Below are 21803 nucleotides of genomic sequence, written 5' to 3'. Positions count from 1 at the left end.
ATGTTTGAGATGTTTCTACAGCTTGATCTATATGGCACACAAGGCACATACCTGTCTATATGAGGTCTCACAGCTGACAATGCATATCAGAGCAAAAACCAAGCCATGAGGTCGAAGGAACTGCCTGCAGAGCTCAGAGACAGGATTGTGTCGAGGCACAGATCTGGGGAAGCCTACAAAAAAATTCTGCTGCATTGAAGGTTCCCAAGAGCACAGTGGCCTCCAGAATTCATAAATGGAAGAAGTTTGGAACAACCAGGACTCTTCCTAGAGCTGGCCGCCCGGCCAAACTGAGCAATCGGGGGAGAAGGGCCTTAGTAAGAGAAGTGACCAAGAATCCGATGGTCACTCTGGCTGAGCTCCAGAGATCCTGTGTGGAGATGGGAGAAACTTCCAGAAGGACAACCATCACTGCAACACTCCACCGATCTGGGCTTTATGGCAGAGTGGCCAGACGGAAGCCTCTCCTCAGTCAAAGACACATGAAAGCCCGCTTGGAGTTTGCAAAAAAGCACCTAAAGGACTCTCAGACTGAGAAACAAGATTCTGTGGGCTTTCATGGATCAAAGAAAAAAAATGTTCAAAAACAGAAGAGTTGGCTCGCAACAAGTTGACTGCGCAGGGTAAGTATTCTATGAATACCATCTAGTTTGAAATGGTTTCACCTGCTAACTGACCAGTTTTTGTCGAGTTTAAATTATTTGTTAAGGCATTAAGGTAGAGCTCTCTGTCTCTGTCTCTCTCTGTTGTGTTATCCTGTAAACACAAGGAAAAGGATGTTGCTGTTAACCAGGTCTACTTTAAGGAAAGTATGTAAAATGGGAGCAGCTACCTACCAACATGGCTGCCATACCATGTGACCGATGACATCATAAATTTATATACTCCAATAAAATTGTTGCAGAGATCACGCTCAATACATTTCAAACTGATCAGACAAAGCGTTGTCCCTGTCGAATTATGATGTCATCATTATGGCACCAATGAAGTCATCGTTAACACCTATTCCCCATATGGAGTCCTTTACAATGAGCCATGTTTACATTTTTTCCATGCAGCGGTTTTGGAGATATAGAGGTACAACCTTTTTCGGTTTTTCCAAGATGGCGCCTGTACCACGTGACCTATGACGTCATGATTGTCATTAAAATATTCTAAAGGGGGAGGCGCTCCTATGGTGAAAATTTCGTGTCCTTCAGACCAACAGTTGCTGAATTTTTTTAAATAATGATCGGATAAGTGTTGTACTTGTCGAATCATGACGTCATAATGAAGGCACCGATGACATCATCATTAACATATCTTATTCCCCATGGGGAGTAGTTGACAATGAGCCAGGTCTCAATTTTTTCCATCGAGTGGTTTCAGAGATAGAGGTGCGAAGTTTTTCCAAGATGGCACCTGTACCACGTGACCTATGACGTCATAGTAATCATTAAAATATTCTACAGGAGGAGGCCCTCCTATGGTGAAAATCTCATGTCAATCGGACCAACGGTTGCTGAGAAAATGCAGACACGAACGGCACACCGCACCCGTATGTAAATGAATGCTTAACCCCGCTTTTCGCTTCGCGAGCGCAGGGTAATGATCAGGACAATTGTGATGCTGATACCAGGCCCTCATCCCATGCTGCTTGAAATAATCTTCTGTGGGTGGGAGATGGGCTGCTGGTTTGTCTGTAGTTGAAGTCAGAACATACCTTAACTGCTCCAGAGTTGTGCCGAGAAGTCTCTTGCTTCCATATACAGCAAGGATGCATCTCTGTGCTCAAGCGACATCATGCTATACAGATCTACACTGTTGGTAAGGCCAAAGTTTGTCAGTGCTACAGGATTGTCCCTCAACTGTGCGGTTGCTGTGTTTCCCCTTCTATTTCTGCTGTTCCTTTTGTTATGTTTCGGCCTGATCTGTTCTGTGGTCGAGCTCTTCCATGAGCCTTGACTCTGTAGACAAAAAAACCCATCTGAAACCTCTTGCAGGATATGGTTTCTGTGCAGTCTCACATCTGCAATGTTTTGTGCAATCATGAAAGCTCAGTTGTTTTTCATCGATTGTGCATTGTTGGAAAGTTTGTCTTTATGCAATAGAAATGGAAAGCCATTTATTACTGGGGACGGTTTAAAATTTAAATGTTTTTGAACCATCGTTTTTGCATGAAGATGATGTGATTAATTTTTTTTTATTTATTAATTATGTTATTGCAATTTTCGTTTTGAAATTGAGTATATATTTGGTTTTGTTATAAATTCAAGTCCTTTCCGACAGTGGACCTGCGGGAGGTGAAGGAGATTCGACAAGGCAAGCAGTCAAAGGAGTTTGAACGAGACGTCGATGATTCCCTATGCTTCATCATCTTCTATGGTGATCGCTTTCGCCTCAAGACTCTCTGCCTGGCTGGTGAACCTTGCTCCTGGCTCCTTACTCTAGCTTTGTGTGACACATCGATCTGCAAACAAGCAAACACACATACTACAACAACAACAACAACAACAACATGCATTTTAAGGCCATTTTCCCTGCAAGAGCGGGGGTTAGCCTTGCGGTCCCCATGACAATCTTCTCCATTTTGCCCTATTTTCTGCATCTCTCCTTGTTAACCCCCTTGCCCGCATTTCTTCTTCCACCATCTTTAGCCAAGTCTTTCTCGGTCTTCCCCGTCCTCTACTTCCTTCTACATTCATTTCCATCACTCTTCTCAACCAGTCACTTTCATCCTTCCTCAACACATGACCAAACCATCTCAACCTGTTCCTCTTCGCAGCATCAATCACAGGCTCTATTCCCATCATCTTTCGCAATTCATCATTTGTCTTCCTCTCTCTCAACGATACTCCGCACATCCGTCGAACCATTCGCATTTCCACCCTTTCCAACCTTCGTTGCTGCTCTACGTTCATTACCCATGTCTCGCTCCCATAAATCACAACACTTCTCACACATGCAGCATACACCTTTCCCTTCAGCTTCAACGACACTCCCCTCCTCGTCAGCACGCCACTCAGTTCCCGAAACCTCTTCCATACGACCACACACATACACACTCCAAACACACATACTACCTGTGGCTAATTTAAAAATGACTCGATTATAGCTAAAATGATGTGCTTTACTGGTTGTCAGTTGTCACATATCAATTAGTTGTAGTAGTAGTAGTTACAACAACAACTACTACTACTACTACTTCAAGCTTTCAAGTGTTTTTACATCAGTATTCCAGATGAGTGTCTGGCTAATATGTAGAGGCAGTTGTTAGACTGCTTTTGGAATAGTAAGCATCCTGAGCTTGCCTCTTTCTGAAGGTGGACAGGGTTTTCCCTACCTTCGTGACCACTTTTTTACCTTCAGGCTACAGAACATTCCTTGTTACCTTTATTTGAACCAAATATCGCAACGGTGCGTGCTAGCATCATATTTCTTCAGTAACGTGCTCAGTCGAGCAGAAAAAGGCAAATGTTCACCATCAGCTCCCAAAACCTTACCAGTGGCCCACTGCCTTCTTTTTATCAGGAAATGTTGAAGGCCTGGCAGGTGGTTGATATTAAAAGAGCAAATGGTCCTCACGCAGGTAAAAACCTGCTAGAAGAGCTACTTTTCCTCAACCCACCTCTGCAGGCCCCAACAACACGAGCTTCCTTTACTATAAGGGGAAAGCTCTTGTCTAAGGTTATATCCACAGTAGGAGATCTCGAGAAGGATGGGAAGAATGGCGTACTCTCACCAGTGGAACTTGCAGTAATAGGCCTACAAATAATCCCCGTGTCGCTCCCCTTGTTTTTTGTGTTTTGTGTGTCGGTTTGTCTTTTTGTGTGATTAATGTTAGCTCTTTCACGAGCCTCGATCTTGTATACAAAAAAAAATAAAAAATCAGAGTTCCTTTTACGATCCTCAAGGAGGTTAAGAACTCATTGCCTCCTCATCCTGGTTTATCTGGAGAATCCTTGCAAAGGTGACAAAACTGTCCAAGTTTTCCACCATAGTTCCACGTCTTTTATAATTGAACCACGATATCGTGATCTCTCCCAGCCACCACCCGCACATAATATGAGCAAGGTCACTGGTACAGCTGGGGTGTCTTGTGGACCATCAAGGAAGGATATATATATATATATATATATATATATATATATATATATTGTTGCGAATATGGAATTTGGCCTCCATATCCGCTTGTAAATATTCCCCTATTTTCTCCAATACTCCCCAACTTTCCCCAATCCCCCATTCCCTAGTCCCATTGCATGTAAATAACAATCAGTAGAGCCGACCTTCCCCTTATTCCCCCATTAAATGTCGTGCCCAGGTCCACCGCACCACACGTAGACAACTTTCGGACATCTTCCTAGTTATTCTTAATCTATGTCAGTTAAGGCCTCGTTTCCATTAATTATGACTCTTCGTTGCACCAGAATGTGATTATATGGCATCAGTAGTGAGTTTAGGACCTTTCCCATACCTCCTTCCATCTTCTTCCCCAACAATTACAACAACAACAGAGGAGATGGCGGCGGAGCGGGGGAGGATGCGTCCTCACACCGGCTCGATTAGCTCCAGACCATGCGCTCCACGGGGTTACCACGAAGGGGCTCCTTGTCAGCTCCTCGTCAAGGGCGGAGCCTGGTAAACCCCCCGCACGCACCCAATGAGAAGCAACGTGCCGATTCCACGAGGCGGAGCTAACGAGCCGAGGGCGTGTCACTCCCCGCCGGATATACGCGGCCACGCGCCGGATGTGACGAGAGATGCGCACCGAGCTTGGAGAAGGAAAGCCACCTGCGAGCGCTGAGTCAGATGCGCCCCCAGCTTGAGCAGACAAGACGCCATCCGAGCGCTGCGACCTCCCTGCATCTCTGGACCGGACCGAGTCGATTCTGACCTTTGAGCCCAGGTGCACCTGGAGCCATCGCTACCCGCCTGTCCTTTCCATCAATCCCCGTGTGAGTCAGCATTTTGTCCCGTTTATCTGTCGTCTGTTGGGAATAATATAAGATTGTGTCTAAGTGCTTGTCTTTCTATGCTGTCCCTCTTGTAGTTGTAATCTAACCTTCCGCCTTAATATAACCTCCTCCGGAGGTCTTGAGAACTGAACCCCTGGTGTCGTATTGTGTTATTGTAGTCCAGCCGGGTGTCTTCTTTTTCTTATTGAGCCAGCATAGCGCGACTTCGTCAACGTCGAGTATAGTCGGGTAATTTGTGCGGACACGACGGCCATTCCGCTCGGCCCACTTTAACATCAAAGTCGTGTCTGTAACAATTGGTGTCGAGGAGTGAGATTCGGACCCGGGACTAAATTAGTTAGGCCCAAATTTTGGGAGGGAAAATCGGTTCGGAGCGCGTACGGCGCTCGACCGAATCGATTCGGAGCGCGGTCCCGCGGTTACTGCGCTCGCCGAAATTATAACGAAAAAAAAAAAATTTGGATTTGTTTTACGAAACTCGAATTTTGCAAGTCGCGCTATGGCGGATCAAGACGGCTGGGGTCCGGTAGGGGAGAGTGAAGCAGGGTCGGTCCAGGACCAAATTGAGGGACATGAGGGACATGAGGAGAGCGAAACAGCGAGGGTAGCAGGCACGCAAAATGGCGCCTCGCAAGAGCGCGCGGTAGCCGAGCCCGCTGTATCAACGGGCTTTAACATGCAGCCGATTGACATACAGGCCCTCATTGCGCAGCTACAGGCAGCTGTACAGATGAGTATGGGGAGCCAAATTGAGCGATTGGGTGAGCGGTTGGGAAACCAAATGGGGGTAATGGGGAACCGGATGGATGCTCAGAGTGAGCAATTGGGGGTAATGGGGAACCGGATGGATGCTCAGGGTGAGCGATTGGAGGGCCAAATGGGGGTAATGAGGGACGAAGCGAGGGGTACCAGTGAGGGATTAGACAATAATTTTAAGGGATTAGACAATAATTTTAAGGGATTAGACAATAATTTTAAGGGATTAGACATGAAATTTGGGAAATTAGACGATAGATTAGGGGAAATACAGGAGGGGTTAACGGGGGTAGAAAACAGAATGGCCGCTCAAGAGAATCAAATGGAAGGGATGCAAAAAGGGTTAGAGGGGTTAGAAAACACCATGGAAGGCAAATTGAGGGACATGAGGGACCAAGCGGAAAGGGAAGTTAACCAAATGGGGCAGCAGATAGAGGGGGTCAGAATGGGGGTAGAAACCAAATTGGATGCTCACAGGGAGGAAATGGAGCAGATGAGGGTGGCATCTGGGCAGGAGATGCAAGTGATGGGAGAGGAGATCAGAAGAGGAGTGAGTGAGGAGGTCGGAGGAGTGCGCGAGGAGGTGAGGCACTGTGAGGAGCACATGGAAAAGGAGGTGAGAAAGGGGACTGTAAAGTTACAAGGGGGCATAGAGGACCTGACGCAGGAGGTGGAACAGCTGACGGAGGGACAAAAAGGACTAACGGAGCAGGTTCAAAGGAACACTGCGGTAATAGGAGGGTTAAAAGCGACACAGAAAGAACTAAAAGACGACTTGATAGCGACAAAGAGGGAATGTCAGATGGTACGTGAGGGACTGACAACGAGGTTGGACGAGGTGATAGAGGTAATGGAGACGAAGGACCGGCAGGTGAGGACGCACATGGAAACGGTCAAGGTAGCCTTGGAGGATGAGCTTGAGGAGACGTACCGGGGAATAAAAGAGGTGAAGCACAAATTAGAAGAAGTGGAAGAAGGGATGAGCGAAATTAAGAAGCGACGGAGAGGGGATAAGAAAGAGATAAAAGAGGAGATAAAAGAATTGGTCCAAAGTCTGTGTTTGGATCGTGATGATGTGCTCATTAACCGGATGAGGGATTCGCAGGTGATGGAGGAGAAGCGAAGAGGAAGAGGACCCGGTGTAAGTGGTGACCAATATGGTCGTGCGTATGATGCGCCAGGTGATTTAAGAGGCTTGGGGGTCGAGATAGACCCGGGTGTTCGTGAGAGGCCGTTGGTGAAGTGTGCGACAGGTCTGGTGTGCGAAAGAGGAGGTGTGCGAGAAAGTCCGACTCTGGGGTGTGTGAGGAAAAAGTGCGTGCCAAGGAGTGAGGGTGCTGGCGAGAGTGAGTCGGTCGTAGCGCGTGTGCGAGGGGGCACATGGAAGCGCGGTGTGGTGAGTGTTACAGAGGATGTAACGGGAGAGTGTGCGCGAGGAAGGTGTGTGACGGACAGGTGCATGGGGAAAGAGTGCGCTGTCAAAGGCAAGGAAGAATGCACACCTGTGGTGAGTGTTACAGAGGGTGTGACGGGAGAGTGTGCGCGAGGAAGGTGTGTGACGGACAGGTGCATGGGGAAAGAGTGCGCTGTCAAAGGCAAGGAAGAATGCACACCTGTGGTGAGTGTTACAGAGGGTGTGACGGGAGAGTGTGCGCGAGGAAGGTGTGTGACGGACAGGTGCATGGGGAAAGAGTGCGCTGTCAAAGGCAAGGAAGAATGCACAGCTGTGGTGAGTGTTACAGAGGGTGTAACGGGAGAGTGTGCGCGAGAAAGGTGTGTGACGGACAGGTGCATGAGGAAAGAGTGTGCTGTCAAGAGTAAGGGTGAGTGCGCTGTCAGGAATGGAGGTGAAAGTAGTGAGAGTGACATGGAGCGTGAGTTAGTTGTGACAGGTGAGCGAGGATGTACACCTGGGATGGAAGGATGCACACCTGGAATGGTAGAGCGTGAGTGGGAATGCACGCTGGAGTTGGTGGTGAGGCACGTGGTTGGGTGTGCGAATGAGAGCACACCTGTGATTGTTACAGAGGAGGTGACCGAGGAGGGGGCGCGAAGAGGTGTATTGGTGAGGTGTGCTACCAACGAGTGTGTGCCAAAGTGTTCGGTGGTCAGGTGTGTGACCAAGGCGGTGAGTGGAATGGGTGTACCTGGGTGTGTAAGGAACGGTACGAGGGGCATGGAAACGGCTGGATGTGTGAGCAAGGAACGGGCTGCGGGATGTAAGCATGCAGGTGAAGCATCGACGTTAGACGGGGTAGAGTTTAGAACGACTTATAGCCGAGTCGGGCCCTCGGTGCGTGCTGGGCCTCGCTTTGAACGGCCGCGTCCGTGCTCCACTAGGCGGAGCGGGCAGCCCGATAGAAAGGGTCGTCATGGCGACCACTTTTTGGTGAGGCATTCCGGCAGGCCGAGATCGAGCCATGGGATGGCTCCGTGCCGAGATGGTGCGAGGGATCTTGGCCCGGGTAAACCTCCTTCCCTGCACCGAATGCGGGATGCATCCAGCCGCTGGCACAAAACAACCAGCATCCATTGCTTGGCTTCACGAAGCCGGGCTTTGGACAGGGAGTGGCGCACCGAGAGGTATTAGTGAGTCGACTGGGTGATGAGGTTAGTGTTTTGGACCCAAAATTAGAGAAAAACAAAATTTGATGATTGGCAAGGGATTGGCAGTAGTGATTGGCAGATGATGGGCAGTGATTGGCAAATTTTTAATTTGTTGAAATTTGATGTGCAAAATTGGTAGTGAGAGACCCCCGATGTGGTGGGATGGCAAATCCACCATCCCTCACAGGTGGGGGGCAAAGGACCAATAGTTTATGGGGTGTATGGCAGTGAAAACTAGCCCGGGTGGGTTAGGATATTGTGTGTAGGGATCTAGAAGATGACATTAGGTAACGTTAAGTTTAGTTAGTGACTGATACCTGTAGTGGGGACGCAGGTAGATTAGTATGGATGCTAATGACGTGGGAGCGCAATAGTTTAAAGGGACGACTGGGAAGCGCAAGTTTCAGAAGGGAGTAGTTAGCTGAGATGATGCTGTGTGTGTGAGAATTGAACAGGTGTGATTGCACAGGTGTGCAACTGGACAGGTGTGTGGAGCAGTGTATGAGTAGTGAGTGTTGTGGATCAGCGCGAATGCGCTTGGGGAGAGAAGGGTGCAGGTGGCACCAGGTGTGAGAGCACAGGTGTGCAGGTACAGGTGTGTGGAGAGAGTTGGAGCGAGTGGTACGGAGTGGTGTGCATGGTGCGAAGGTGTGGATGGGGGAAGAGTGGACCCCTTTCACGAGCACCCGGGGCGGGTAGTGTAAGTGTTAGGTAGAGGGTGCAGGTAAATTGTGGTTGGATATTGGCATTTGTGGTGCGGTTGCAGAATGGTGTTGTGAATGGGTGCATTAGTGTTGTGGAAATGGCTGGGCGTGTAGCCTGTTAGTGTGTGTAGTTGGTTGGGCACTCCACCACTGTGAGGATGTCGGCCAGGTGAGGCCGCAGGTGGGCTCTGGGAGCCGGTAGTTGTGAGTGGGTGCCTGAGGATCCCGGGTGTGGATCGGGCAGCCCAGTGCCAGAGAGGGCACGGAGTGGGGAGAGAGCCAGAGGGCCTTCCCCTGGTAGTTAGGTTAGGGCAAGGAGCAGGTAAGCTCGGAGGCAACTGCAGTGGGGGAGGTGTGCAGGTGGGTAGACCCACTGGGAGAGGTACACGCCACAGCCCAGAAATTGTACGAGGGCACCGGGAGATGAATCGGGGGAGTGAGACCCCAAATTGAAGAGCACCACAGTTTGGCCAATGGGAATTGGTTTTTAGAACCCATAGTGTAAGAGGGCCAATGGTTTGGCCGGAGGAAGACCCCGGGTGGTGTAAAGTTGTTAAAGTCATTTAGGAAATAGTTAGGATTGAAGAACCTGTCGCACCATACGCAGCCACTTACCTGTGGTGATGATGATGACTCCACACCTGTGTTTTCTTTGTTCTGTGTGCAGGAAATGAGATTGCTGTGGATTTGTGAGACGCATCACGACGTGGATGAGACATTGGGGTGATTCCATCTCTCCCTCCTTAGGAGGGACTGATGATGAATTGGTGATGGCAAATTTTGATGTGCAGTTGGAGATGGCAAATTTTGATGAGAGTTGAAAATGGCAAATTTGATTGGTTAGGAGGGAGAGAAGACGAATTTGGTTTATGGGAGGAACGGGGAAGACAGTAGGGATGTTTGTCGATTTGTAAAGTAGATGTTTATGGGTAGTGTTGTGTTTTGTGGATGCAGTAAGGGGTAAGGGAGGGGCCATGTAGGTTACCTGGTGGGGGGGGGCGTACGATAGGAACGTACCTGTCTCACCTGGTTCCCATGTGCCCCCAGTGTGCATCACCTTACATTGCGTGCACTTTTGCGCCCTTACCACCTTACTCACTTGTTTCTTCTTTTGTCTCCCACCTCCGAGGATCTGGCTTTGGGGTAGAGAGAGAGGAGAGAGAGGTGCTGGCTGCGCAGTTGTGGGCCTGCACTTTCGCTGTTTGCTGCCGGGATCGATACACCATATGGACCGCAATGTTTGTGGCCACCCACAATGGACCGCAGTTCGTTTGCGGCCAAGCACCACCCGGGGATGGACCTATGGGTCAACGTGGCACCTATGCCATAAAGGTGAACCACTGTTAATTAACACCACTGAAGGCCACACGAAGAGCAAGAGACACCTGCAGGGTTAGGGGTTGTCGAATTTATTTTTATTCCAATGAACAATGGTGACTGCACCGATTGGTGGTGGGGTGGTGCTTTTGATGCTGGGAAAGGGTGCTCTGCACGTTATTAAAGGCCGTCGGCCACAGAGCACTCGTGGGTTGGTGTATCGATGTTGGCAAGCGCGCTCTCTCTATGCATAACATCTGCATGTGTTCCTCCAAAGACAGGTCCTGGATCGTAGTGTAGATATCAGCGTAATCTTGTAAATAATGCTCCCTACCGGCTGTATGTTTAGTTTGAGAATTCTTTCCGGATTCGGTTATCCTGTGGGTGTGTTTCTGTGAGGAGAAGGGTGCAACGTCGCAGGGGGACATATTTACTCATTTGTGAATATCTGTAAAACTGTCGCACTCAGGGTAGAGTTAATAGTAGAGGGAACTACATTGCGTGCCACACTAAAGTAGGTAAAAATTTATCGGGTCGGGACGCCCCGAGGGTAGAGAAGGGTGCAATGTTGCGAATATGGAATTTGGCCTCCATATCCGCTTGTAAATATTCCCCTATTTTCTCCAATACTCCCCAACTTTCCCCAATCCCCCATTCCCTAGTCCCATTGCATGTAAATAACAATCAGTAGAGCCGACCTTCCCCTTATTCCCCCATTAAATGTCGTGCCCAGGTCCACCGCACCACACGTAGACAACTTTCGGACATCTTCCTAGTTATTCTTAATCTATGTCAGTTAAGGCCTCGTTTCCATTAATTATGACTCTTCGTTGCACCAGAATGTGATTATATGGCATCAGTAGTGAGTTTAGGACCTTTCCCATACCTCCTTCCATCTTCTTCCCCAACAATTACAACAACAACAGAGGAGATGGCGGCGGAGCGGGGGAGGATGCGTCCTCACACCGGCTCGATTAGCTCCAGACCATGCGCTCCACGGGGTTACCACGAAGGGGCTCCTTGTCAGCTCCTCGTCAAGGGCGGAGCCTGGTAAACCCCCCGCACGCACCCAATGAGAAGCAACGTGCCGATTCCACGAGGCGGAGCTAACGAGCCGAGGGCGTGTCACTCCCCGCCGGATATACGCGGCCACGCGCCGGATGTGACGAGAGATGCGCACCGAGCTTGGAGAAGGAAAGCCACCTGCGAGCGCTGAGTCAGATGCGCCCCCAGCTTGAGCAGACAAGACGCCATCCGAGCGCTGCGACCTCCCTGCATCTCTGGACCGGACCGAGTCGATTCTGACCTTTGAGCCCAGGTGCACCTGGAGCCATCGCTACCCACCTGTCCTTTCCATCAATCCCCGTGTGAGTCAGCATTTTGTCCCGTTTATCTGTCGTCTGTTGGGAATAATATAAGATTGTGTCTAAGTGCTTGTCTTTCTATGCTGTCCCTCTTGTAGTTGTAATCTAACCTTCCGCCTTAATATAACCTCCTCCGGAGGTCTTGAGAACTGAACCCCTGGTGTCGTATTGTGTTATTGTAGTCCAGCCGGGTGTCTTCTTTTTCTTATTGAGCCAGCATAGCGCGACTAGTCAACGTTCGGGCACAATCGGGTAACTTGTGCAGACGTGGTCATACCAATAAACCGCTCGGTAAATAACATCCAAGCCACGTCTGTAACAATATATATATATATATATATATATATATATATATATATATATATATATATATATATATATATATATATATACATATATATATATACAGAGTATACATGCATACATACATACATACATATATATATAAAAGAAAGTTTTTGTTTGTTACTTGCAAAATCGAAGATTTTTCAAGTACAGTATATTGGTCGGTTGCGTTTGCGGTCCTATCTGTTTGTCACCGGCCTACAGGTCACAATTCTAAACCGATCGTCACGAAACTTCACTAAGTTGTATAGGTCGCCCCAATTGAGAAGGCTATTGATTTTGAGGTCAAAGGTCATCTGGAGGTCAAATTTCTAAAATCGCAATTTTAAATCCGATTGACTTGAAAATTGAATAGCATTTGTATAGTCATTAAATTGGGAAATGACCTATTTTTGAGGTCAAGAGGTCAAAGGTTAACTCAAGGTCAAATTTTAAAAATAAATTTTCATCTAAAAAGCCATCAATTCTCAACCGATTGACTTGAAAATTGAACAGCATTTGCACATTGAGTCACTAAATAGGGAAACCAACTATTTTTGAGGTCAAAGGTCAACTCAAGGTCAACCTCCCAAAAACATTTTTTATCTGAAAAATCGTCACTTTTCTTCCTATTGACCCGAGCTTTGATCAAGATTGTCAATTTTAATCTTGATGAAATGGACAATTTGCTGTATCAATGGAATTTATTTTTTCTTGGGGAGGGGGGGGGGGGGATTTTGCAAGTATCGTGCTCCGCATGACGTCTTCTTGTTTGTTTGTTTGTCTGCATGCGTTAATCTCCTGAACGGTGAAAAATAGGAGGAAACCTTTTTTTTTTTTTTTTTTTTGTATACAATATCGAGGCTCGTGAAAGAGCGAACATTAATCACACAGAAAGACAAACCGACACATAAAACATATAACATAGGGAGCGGTAGACAAGATGGGGAGAGAGGGGGAAGGACACAAACACAACATTTGAGAGCAGGGACCGAGAGACATGGAGAGACATCGAGAGATCTGAGAGAGGGCGAGGGCTTTGGGGGGGGGGGCGTGGGAAGGGGGCAGTGGGAGAGGTATAAAACATATGGACACTGCCAGGACTTCCAGGAAAGAAGTTGGAATTTCAAACAAGGTGGATCTGGGGTGAATTAGCGGGGGTAGAAAAGATCAAGGTTTTGGATGGGGGAAGATAAGAGATGGTGGTGAACAGCTGTTTTAAAGACCTGGAGGGAGGAGTGGGATTGAAGGGAGTGAGGGAGTTTGTTCCAGAGGCGGGAGAAAAGAGGAATGAAAGAGTGAAGGTGAGCGGAGAGCCGAGATTTCGGCAGTTTAACCATCAGAGGGTTGCTGGCAGATCTTGTGCGACCTGTAGGAATATTTGGGGGACAGAGCACAGAGAGAGCTGGGGGTGCAAGGCCGGAGAGGAGTCGGTAGAAGACAGAAAGACCACCTACCTGCCTGCGGTGAGTGAGTGAAAGGCCCTCAGAGATAGCTTCATCGCGGGAGATTCCAATAATTCTGAAAGCTTTGGTTTCAACAGCGTGAAGCCGAGCTAGGTGTGAGGCAGGAGCACCGGCCCATAGGGGAGAACAGTATTCCATTGAGCTGCGGATGAAAGCCTTGTATGTGGTGAGGAGCTCAGGTGTGCCGAGGAAGGACTTCGCACGACGGAGGATGCCCAGTCGGCGACTGGCTTTGGAGGCCAGCTTGGAAATGTGGTTTTCCCAAGAAAGATCATGGCAGATAGTGAGACCCAAAATCTTGAGCGACAGAACTTCTTGGAGAGGATTGTTGAGAAAGTAGATGGGAGGGTTGTCCAGTCGATCTTTTCGGAGAGACATAGTAAGAGTGTGAGATTTGTCAGGATTGAAAGACATGTTCCACTTGTTTGACCAGTCTGTGATTTTGTCCAGGTCTTCAGAGAGTGAGGAGGCAGCAGACTGCCGATCTGAGGGAAGAGGAATGGAGCGGCAGAGAGTGGAGTCATCAGCAAAGAGATAGAGAGGATTTTCGAGAGAGTCAGAGAGATCATTGATGAAGACCAGAAAAAGCACGGGGCCCAGAACACTGCCTTGGGGAACTCCAGCCTGAACAGGAAGAGGAGATGAGAGAAACCCATTCAGGGCCACACGTTGACGACGACTAGAGAGGAAGTCCGCCAGCCATGCGTGGAGATTTCCATGGATACCAAAAGAGGAGAGTTTGGTGAGCAGAGCGGGGTGCCAGACCGTGTCGAAGGCACGTGATATGTCGAGGGAGACAGCTCTAATTTCCTGTTTGGCATTGAGGACCTCCATCCATTGTTGAGACAGCAGAAGCAGCATGTCCAGAGTAGAGTGACCTGGTCTGAAACCAAATTGATGATCAGAGATCAAGCCATTGGAGAAGAGGAAAGATTTCATATCAGAAGCAATGATGGATTCCATGACTTTGCTGATAATTGGGAGAAGGCTGATTGGTCTGTAGTTGCTAGGATCTGTTTTTGCACCTTTTTTGTGCAAAGCGGTGATGTTGGCTGATTTCCAAGCAGATGGCAGTTGACCTTGAGCAAAAGAGAGGGTGAAGAGAACAGAGAGAGGGTGAGATAGAGCAGCAGAGCAGGATTTTAGGACCCGTGGGCTGATGCCGTCGGGTCCAGTTGCAGAATCAGAGTCGAGGGTTGACAGAAACTTTTCCACCTTGTCAGGAGGAAAGGACACGGAGTCCAGGAGCAGCAGGGTACGACTGGGTATGGTGGGTACAGAGAGGGATGGGTTTGGGACACAAGATTTAGAGGCAAACACAGAGTTGAGGCATTCAGCTTTTTCACGTGCGGAGTCAGCTGTGTAGCCGTTTGAGGTAAGGGAGGGGATGGAGGGGGAACAAACACCAGAAACGGATTTGACCAGACGCCACCAGGATTTGGAAGAGGGAGACAGATAAGAGAGTTCGGTCTTGAGAACGGAGAGATATTGTTTCCTGGCTCTCCTGAGGGTGGACACACACTTGTTTCGGGCTTTGTGAAAGGAAATGAGATTTCCTTCCGTTGGATTTGCTTTCCAGGAGACGAAGGCAAGTTGTTTCTGGGCAACAGCCTCACCACAAGATTCCGTGTACCATGGACGGGAGGAAGGGTATGACAACTGAAGACGAGATGGGATAAATCTGTGCATGAGAGAGAGCAATTTACTTTGGAAGAATTCCCAGGATGAGTTGATGTCAGAGGTGGTAGAGATGGGAGACCAGTCCAGATGATTGATGGCTGCTTGAAGACCGTGCCAGTTGGCCTGAGTGAAATGCCAGACTCGTCGACGCTGAGCAGGCTCCCTGAGGATGGTCAGAGAGATGTCCACTTTAACAAGGACATGATCAGATGTTCCGATCGGAGCAGAAGAAGAGCAGCAGACATTTTCAGGGAAGTTAGTCATAACCAAGTCCAGAAGAGAAGATGTTCCGTTGACTGAGATCCGGGTCGGGAAATTGACAGATTGTGTCAGTCCCAGTGAGTCGCAGAAGTCCTTTGCTGAGGAGCCATGGCTGGTGAGAGAGGTACCCACACCCAGCCAACTGGCATGATGACAGTTGAAATCACCACATATGAGGAAGAGAGAGTTGGGATGAGTCGATAGAAGTTGGTCCATATCATCAGACAGCGAGATGTAGATGGAGTCATCACTGTTTGGTGGACGGTACAACACACATATGAACAAGAGGTGGGAGCGAAGGGGAAGCCGTAGCCAGAGGTATTCCTGGGGGTGAGGTGGAGAGAGTGCAGTGCAGGGCGAGTGAGGAAGAGAGTTTTTGATAAAGATAGCAACCCCGCCTCCAGGACGAGGCTCAGGTCTATCATACCGGAGGAGGGAGTAGCCCGGGAGAGATACTATGGAATCAGAGACATCATAAAGGAGGAAAGTTTCTGTTAAGCAGATCACGTCTGGTTTGACAGAAGCAACCTGTATGGAGAGATCGGTTAAGTTTGAACGAAGGCCCCGGATGTTTGAGGTCCATACCGTTAATGAAGAGGAAGGGGGAGCATCAGATACAGAACAGGGGGGAGGAGGGGTAGGGTAAGATGTGGAAGAGGTGGAAGAGGTAGGGAGAGCTGTTGAAGGTGTGTCAGAGATTTCAGAATAGCTCGGAGAAAGGGAAGGATGGGGCGGACAAAAGGTTTGATGGTGATTGGGTGAGCCACAATGAGGTGTTATTTGAGGAGGGGGAAGAGCGAGGCACAAGGTTGGGGGAGATGGAGGTGAGAGTTTGAAGGGGGAAGAAGCGGGGAGGACGCTTTGAGGAGGGGGAGTGAGCGGGGGGAAATTGAGAAGCAATGAGGGTGGGGAGATTTGAAGGGGAGGGGTGAGGGGGGAGTTTGGGAGGGAAGGGACAAGGGGAGGGATTTGAAAGGGATGGGATATGGGGGAGATTTGGAGGGGAGGGGTGAGGCAGGATTCTAGGAGGGGAGGGGCGAGGGGGCGTCTTGGCGGGGAGGGGTGAGGGGGTAGTTTAGGAGGGAGGGGGCAAGGGGGGAGATTTGAAAGGGATGGGTGATGGGGAAGATTTGGAGGGGAGGGGTGATGGGGAAGATTTGGAGGGGAGGGGTTATGGGGAAGATTTGGAGGGGAGGGGTGAGATTGGATTTTTGAAAGTGTACGATTTATGGGAAACGAACATTTATTGCAAAATGAGTTTCTTGTGACCTTCGAGTTAAAAATACGTTTAAGGACGCTGGATGGAGGATGGAGTGCAGGAGAGTTTAGGGAATGTAGAACAAAGGCACTATAGGAACAAAACAAACTCTGAAACAAAAAATGTCGGGACGGGCCCCGGGAAGGTTATAGGCTGGGTGGCGAGGCAGGTCGAGGCTGTCTCGGCCGGCCTGGGCCCATTTCGCAATAAATCTTCTTCTTCTTTCAAAATTCTCTTGAAGTACAACTTATGCACTTAATAGGAATATCTGACTGATTGCAACACATGCTTTCAAAATTCTCTCTCGCGGGGCCCTAAAGAAGAAAGAACAAGGAATCATTGAGCACTAACTGATACTAGGCTCGCGTCAGACCTATGTACAGAAGATTAAATTCATTCAATAAGAACCCAGGCAACGCCGGGTGCATTCATTCAGCTAGTGTATAATATATATATATATATATATATATATATATATATATATATATATATATATATATATATATATATATATACACATATATATCAGTCATGCCGAAATTATGAGTTACTAGGGCATCATTAGAACCGAAAGGTTTTCAGATTCACAAGTGTATGCAGGACTCACTGCGTTGCCCTGATGAAGCCCCAACAAAGGCGAAACCAGGTCGGTAACTGAGTTTTGTATACACTTGTGACAGTATCTGAACTAAGATCTAAATTATGACGCACTGTTAGATGGCTTCCCCGGAGCTTGGACAAGGCATATTTACGTGGCGGTGACGGAGAACGGAGATTATAGATGCTGATATATATATATTTCTTTATTTACTAGTAATCCACTCGCCCCGCTTTATTGTGCTTGCAAATCGGCTATTCACTCCCTGGCGTGAGGATTTTTTTCTGCATCCCTTACCTGTCCATCCAAGTTGGGAATCTTTCTGTCTCTGGTCAACACCAATAATGGTGGGAGACCGAAGTTGGAAATTGCTTACTGGAGCTCTGTAGCAATATTTTACAAATTTTCCTGGCTGGTAAAAAATCTGCTCTTACACTTCTGGTTTCGTTTTTCGCCAACACTGTTTATTTTTGGTCATCTTGTGAAGGAGAGTAAATCAAGAACTTTATGGCCTCTGCAAAATTGCAACATACAAAACCAGGAAGGCAAAGATTCAGTGATGTAGTGCACCATAGCTTTGCATGACTGAAAAGTTTATTACGCTCACGTGTCACTTCAGCCTGGTGTTGGCTTAGCGGTTAGGGTGCCGGCTTGGGATCCTAGGATCCTGGGTTCGAATCCCGGTCGATCGCTGAATTAACGCCAGGAGGGTTGACTCGGCCTGTCATCCTTCCGAGGTCGGCAAATTGAGTACCAGCTTGCTGGGATGAATGATCACGGTGAGTACCCCCAATTTAGAATAGGTACACCGTATCCCTGCGCAACGTAAGAGCATGACCAAGGGTTGGCGTCAGGAAGGGCATCCGGCCATAAAAACATTGCCTCAAACAGGGAACCATGATTGTCATGGGGCCCGCAAGGCCAACCCCCGCTCTAGCGGGGAAAAATGGCCCTAAAACGATCATTCATTCATTTTCATTGTCACTTCAGAGTTGAAGGTGGCACAATATTCCCAAACTATTGGGAGGTTGAAAGAAATTTGGACCATGAATGATACACTTTGCAGTATTTCCCCATAAGATACTTTGCTTTTACTTGTCTGATAATTATTATCATTGTTGAACATACCTCATTTTATTTAAGTACCGTTATCTCTCCCTCCTTATCTGTCTTAGTAGTGCTTTCTCTTTAAAATGCTCCGCATTGTTCACTGCATCTCTAAACATGGACTTGCAGGGACGAGGAGGTCGGGCGACATTAATCAGAAAACTTATGTCTGCCCAGTTTTCTTGTGCACTGAGCGTAATCCTCTAAAGTCTAAAGCCATTCTAACAAAAGCAAAAGCAAGCTACTCCTACTACTACTTTGTCTACTACTACTACTGCTTCCAGTACTACTTCTACCTCTACTTCTACTTCTACCTCTACTACTACTACTTCTTCTACGACTACTTATTCTACTACTACTTCTATGACTATTACTACTACTTTGTCTACTACTACTACTACTACTGCTTCCAGTACTACCCTACCTCTACTTCTACCTCTACTACTACCTCTACCTCTACTTCTACTACTACTACTTCTTCTACGACTACTTTTTCTACTACTACCTCTTCTACTACTACTACTTCCGCTACTACGACTACTACTACTACTAGTACTACTACTTCTCGTACTACTTCTAGTACTACTTGTACCTCTACTACTTCTTCTACTACTACTACTACTTTTTCTACTACTTCTACTACTACTTGTACTACTACTTATAGTACTACTTCTACTGCTACTACTACTACTTCTAGTACTACTTCTACCTCTACTTCTACTTCTACTTCTACTTCTTCTACTACTACTTCTTCTATGACTACTTCTTCTACTACTACTACTTCTACTACTACTACTTCTTCTACTACTACTACTACTACTTCTAGTACTACTTCTACCTCTACTACTACTACTACTACTACTTCTACTACTACTACTACTACTTCTAGTACTACTTCTACCTGTACTTCTACCTGTACTTCTACTACTACTACTACTACTACTACTTCTTCTACGACTACTACTCTACTACTACTACTACTACTACTACTACTACTACTTCTAGTACTACTTCTACCTGTACTTCTACCTGTACTTCTACTACTACTACTACTACTACTTCTTCTACGACTACTACTCTACTACTACTACTACTACTACTACTACTACTTCTAGTACTACTTCTACCTGTACTTCTACCTGTACTTCTACCTGTACTTCTACTACTACTACTACTACTTCTTCTACGACTACTACTCTACTACTACTACTACTACTACTACTACTACTACTACTTCTAGTACTACTTCTACTACTACTACTACTACTACTACTACTACTACTTCTACCTGTACTTCTACCTGTACTACTACTACTACTACTACTTCTTCTACGACTACTACTCTACTACTACTACTACTACTACTACTACTACTTCTAGTACTACTTCTACCTGTACTTCTACCTGTACCTCTACTACTACTACTACTACTTCTTCTACGACTACTACGCTACTACTACTACTACTACTACTACTACTACTTCTAGTACTACTTCTACCTGTACTTCTACCTGTACTGCTACTACTACTACTACTACTTCTTCTACTACTACTACTACTACTATTTCTAGTACTACTTCTACTTCTATTTCTACTACTACTACTTCTTTCCTTTTTCTTGTTGGGTCAGCCAAGGAACCTTTTTTCAGCCCAAGCTTTTTCACAAACTGGCTGGTCAGGCCTGACGTTTGTTCAGCGTGCCGCTAACTCTCCTACCCTGTGCAAAGGGCACCATTGGATATTTAACATCCACCTTCTAATGCTGGCAGACATCAGCTTTAGCGTCCATCTGAGGGATTGATGACACATTGATGACGGCAACCTACGAAACACGAGCGAGTTTCTAGCTGGGCCGAGATTCAATCCCAAGCTAGGTGTTCAATATGCTATGCTATGCAATATGCTATGGTGTTCAAGCTATGTTCAATATGTAGTGCTGTTTGAGGATAGTTTGTGGAGTTAACCGGAGAGAGGGAGAAGGAGAGAGAAATTAATGCCAAGAGTTGACCGAGCTAGATTTTGTTTTTGTGTGGCCTACTTGTACATTCACATGTATTTCCTCATTGTGGACAGCTTCACTTCCCCATGAGACCAGACCAGTTCCTGGCCTTAGCCTTGCCAGCAAGTTGTTCTGCTATCCAAACTAGGGCGAAAGATAAGCAGCTTGGTTTATGTGCAGACTAAAGGTTTTTTTTTTGATGCTTTGTATTTTATACATTCAGCTTAATGATTAATGATAACCAATCAAACAGCACTGTCTTCAGTGGACAATAAATATTCGGGTTATGATCCTGATGCACCACACTCTGTTACAGAGCGTCCATGCTGTGGAAGCACTTTCCTGGCCAGGGTTATATTGGGTGGTTTGCCATTTCCTTCCCAGCAGTAGTTAGGGTGAGAATTTGTCATTTGTTCAGGTGATTCAAACACAAGCGACACAGCTTAGAGGCAGGTGCGTGCATTTCCAGGCCATCCAGGCAGCCCAGAAGGAATATATAGTGTTAGTCAAATAGCCGTCCTTGCAAAAACATTGGCACAACCATGTCAACAATGGATTCTGTCAACTAAAAGTGGATCGGAGTATGATAACCAAGGAGCAATGGAGAGTTGACTGAGTGTTCGCTCTTCAGAGCAAAATAATGAAAGATGACGAAGAGCTCAATGGCAAACCCCACGCTATTTTCCCCACGGTGGTCAACAGACTCTTATCCACTTTCTGTTATAACGTACGTTGTTTGTCTTGTCTCCTGAGACAAGCAGACATTATCCTTCACAGAGACCACTATTCCGTTGTATCTTCACAACCATGGAGCCTGCGACAACCATATTAGCTTTACCTCTATACTAGCTGCTTGTCACTGTGCTGTCTGCTTACCCCCATATTACCACCTCCAGATCCTTCCTTCTGTGTGACACACTCCAAGATTGCCCCTTGCATCATGTATTCCCTATTTTCATAATTCCTACCCATCCCCAACACCTTCCATTGCTTTATGTTAAATTTCATCTGCCAATCTATTTATGCCCAATCTAAAAAGTATCTAGACTTTCCTAAATCCGATGACCTCCCTCTCTTCTATCTACCTTACCTTCACGCTTTTTGTTATCTGCGACTTGGAAAGGCGACTCCTGACCCCACTATCCAAATCATTGATGTAAATTATGAATAATAACGGTCCTCAAACTGATCCCTCAGCTACCCCTCTGACATTCTCCAATGCACAGTCACTCTTTGCTTCCTATCACAAATCCAGTTACCAGTCCGTCCAGTTACAATCAGCCACTCTAGGCCTCACCTTAGTCAGCAGCCTTTTATGTGCTACCTTGTCAAGGACATTGAAAATTTCGTATTGCTTTTTTTGTCACGTCCACAAGACAAATATGTTTGAGTTGATTTCTGTAA

The 21803-nt window shown here is 47.1% G+C and overlaps 1 protein-coding gene across 1 annotated transcript in view; it reads left to right on the top strand.

The window, feature by feature from the left end:
• Positions 1-21803, top strand: part of LOC137414833 (1-phosphatidylinositol 4,5-bisphosphate phosphodiesterase gamma-1) — a 212965-nt gene that overhangs the window by 20445 nt on the left and 170717 nt on the right. The window contains exon 2 of the mRNA XM_078784318.1: positions 2269-2400. Coding sequence (XP_078640444.1) covers positions 2269-2400 — 132 coding nt within the window. The remainder of the gene's footprint in view (positions 1-2268; positions 2401-21803) is intronic.

This window comes from Myxine glutinosa, chromosome 9 (assembly GCF_964187855.1).
Source record: "Myxine glutinosa chromosome 9, kmMyxGlut1.1, whole genome shotgun sequence".
Lineage (NCBI taxonomy): Eukaryota > Metazoa > Chordata > Myxini > Myxiniformes > Myxinidae > Myxine > Myxine glutinosa.
The sequence above is the reverse complement of the archived record's forward strand: the minus strand, read 5'-3'. Positions and strand labels throughout refer to the sequence as shown.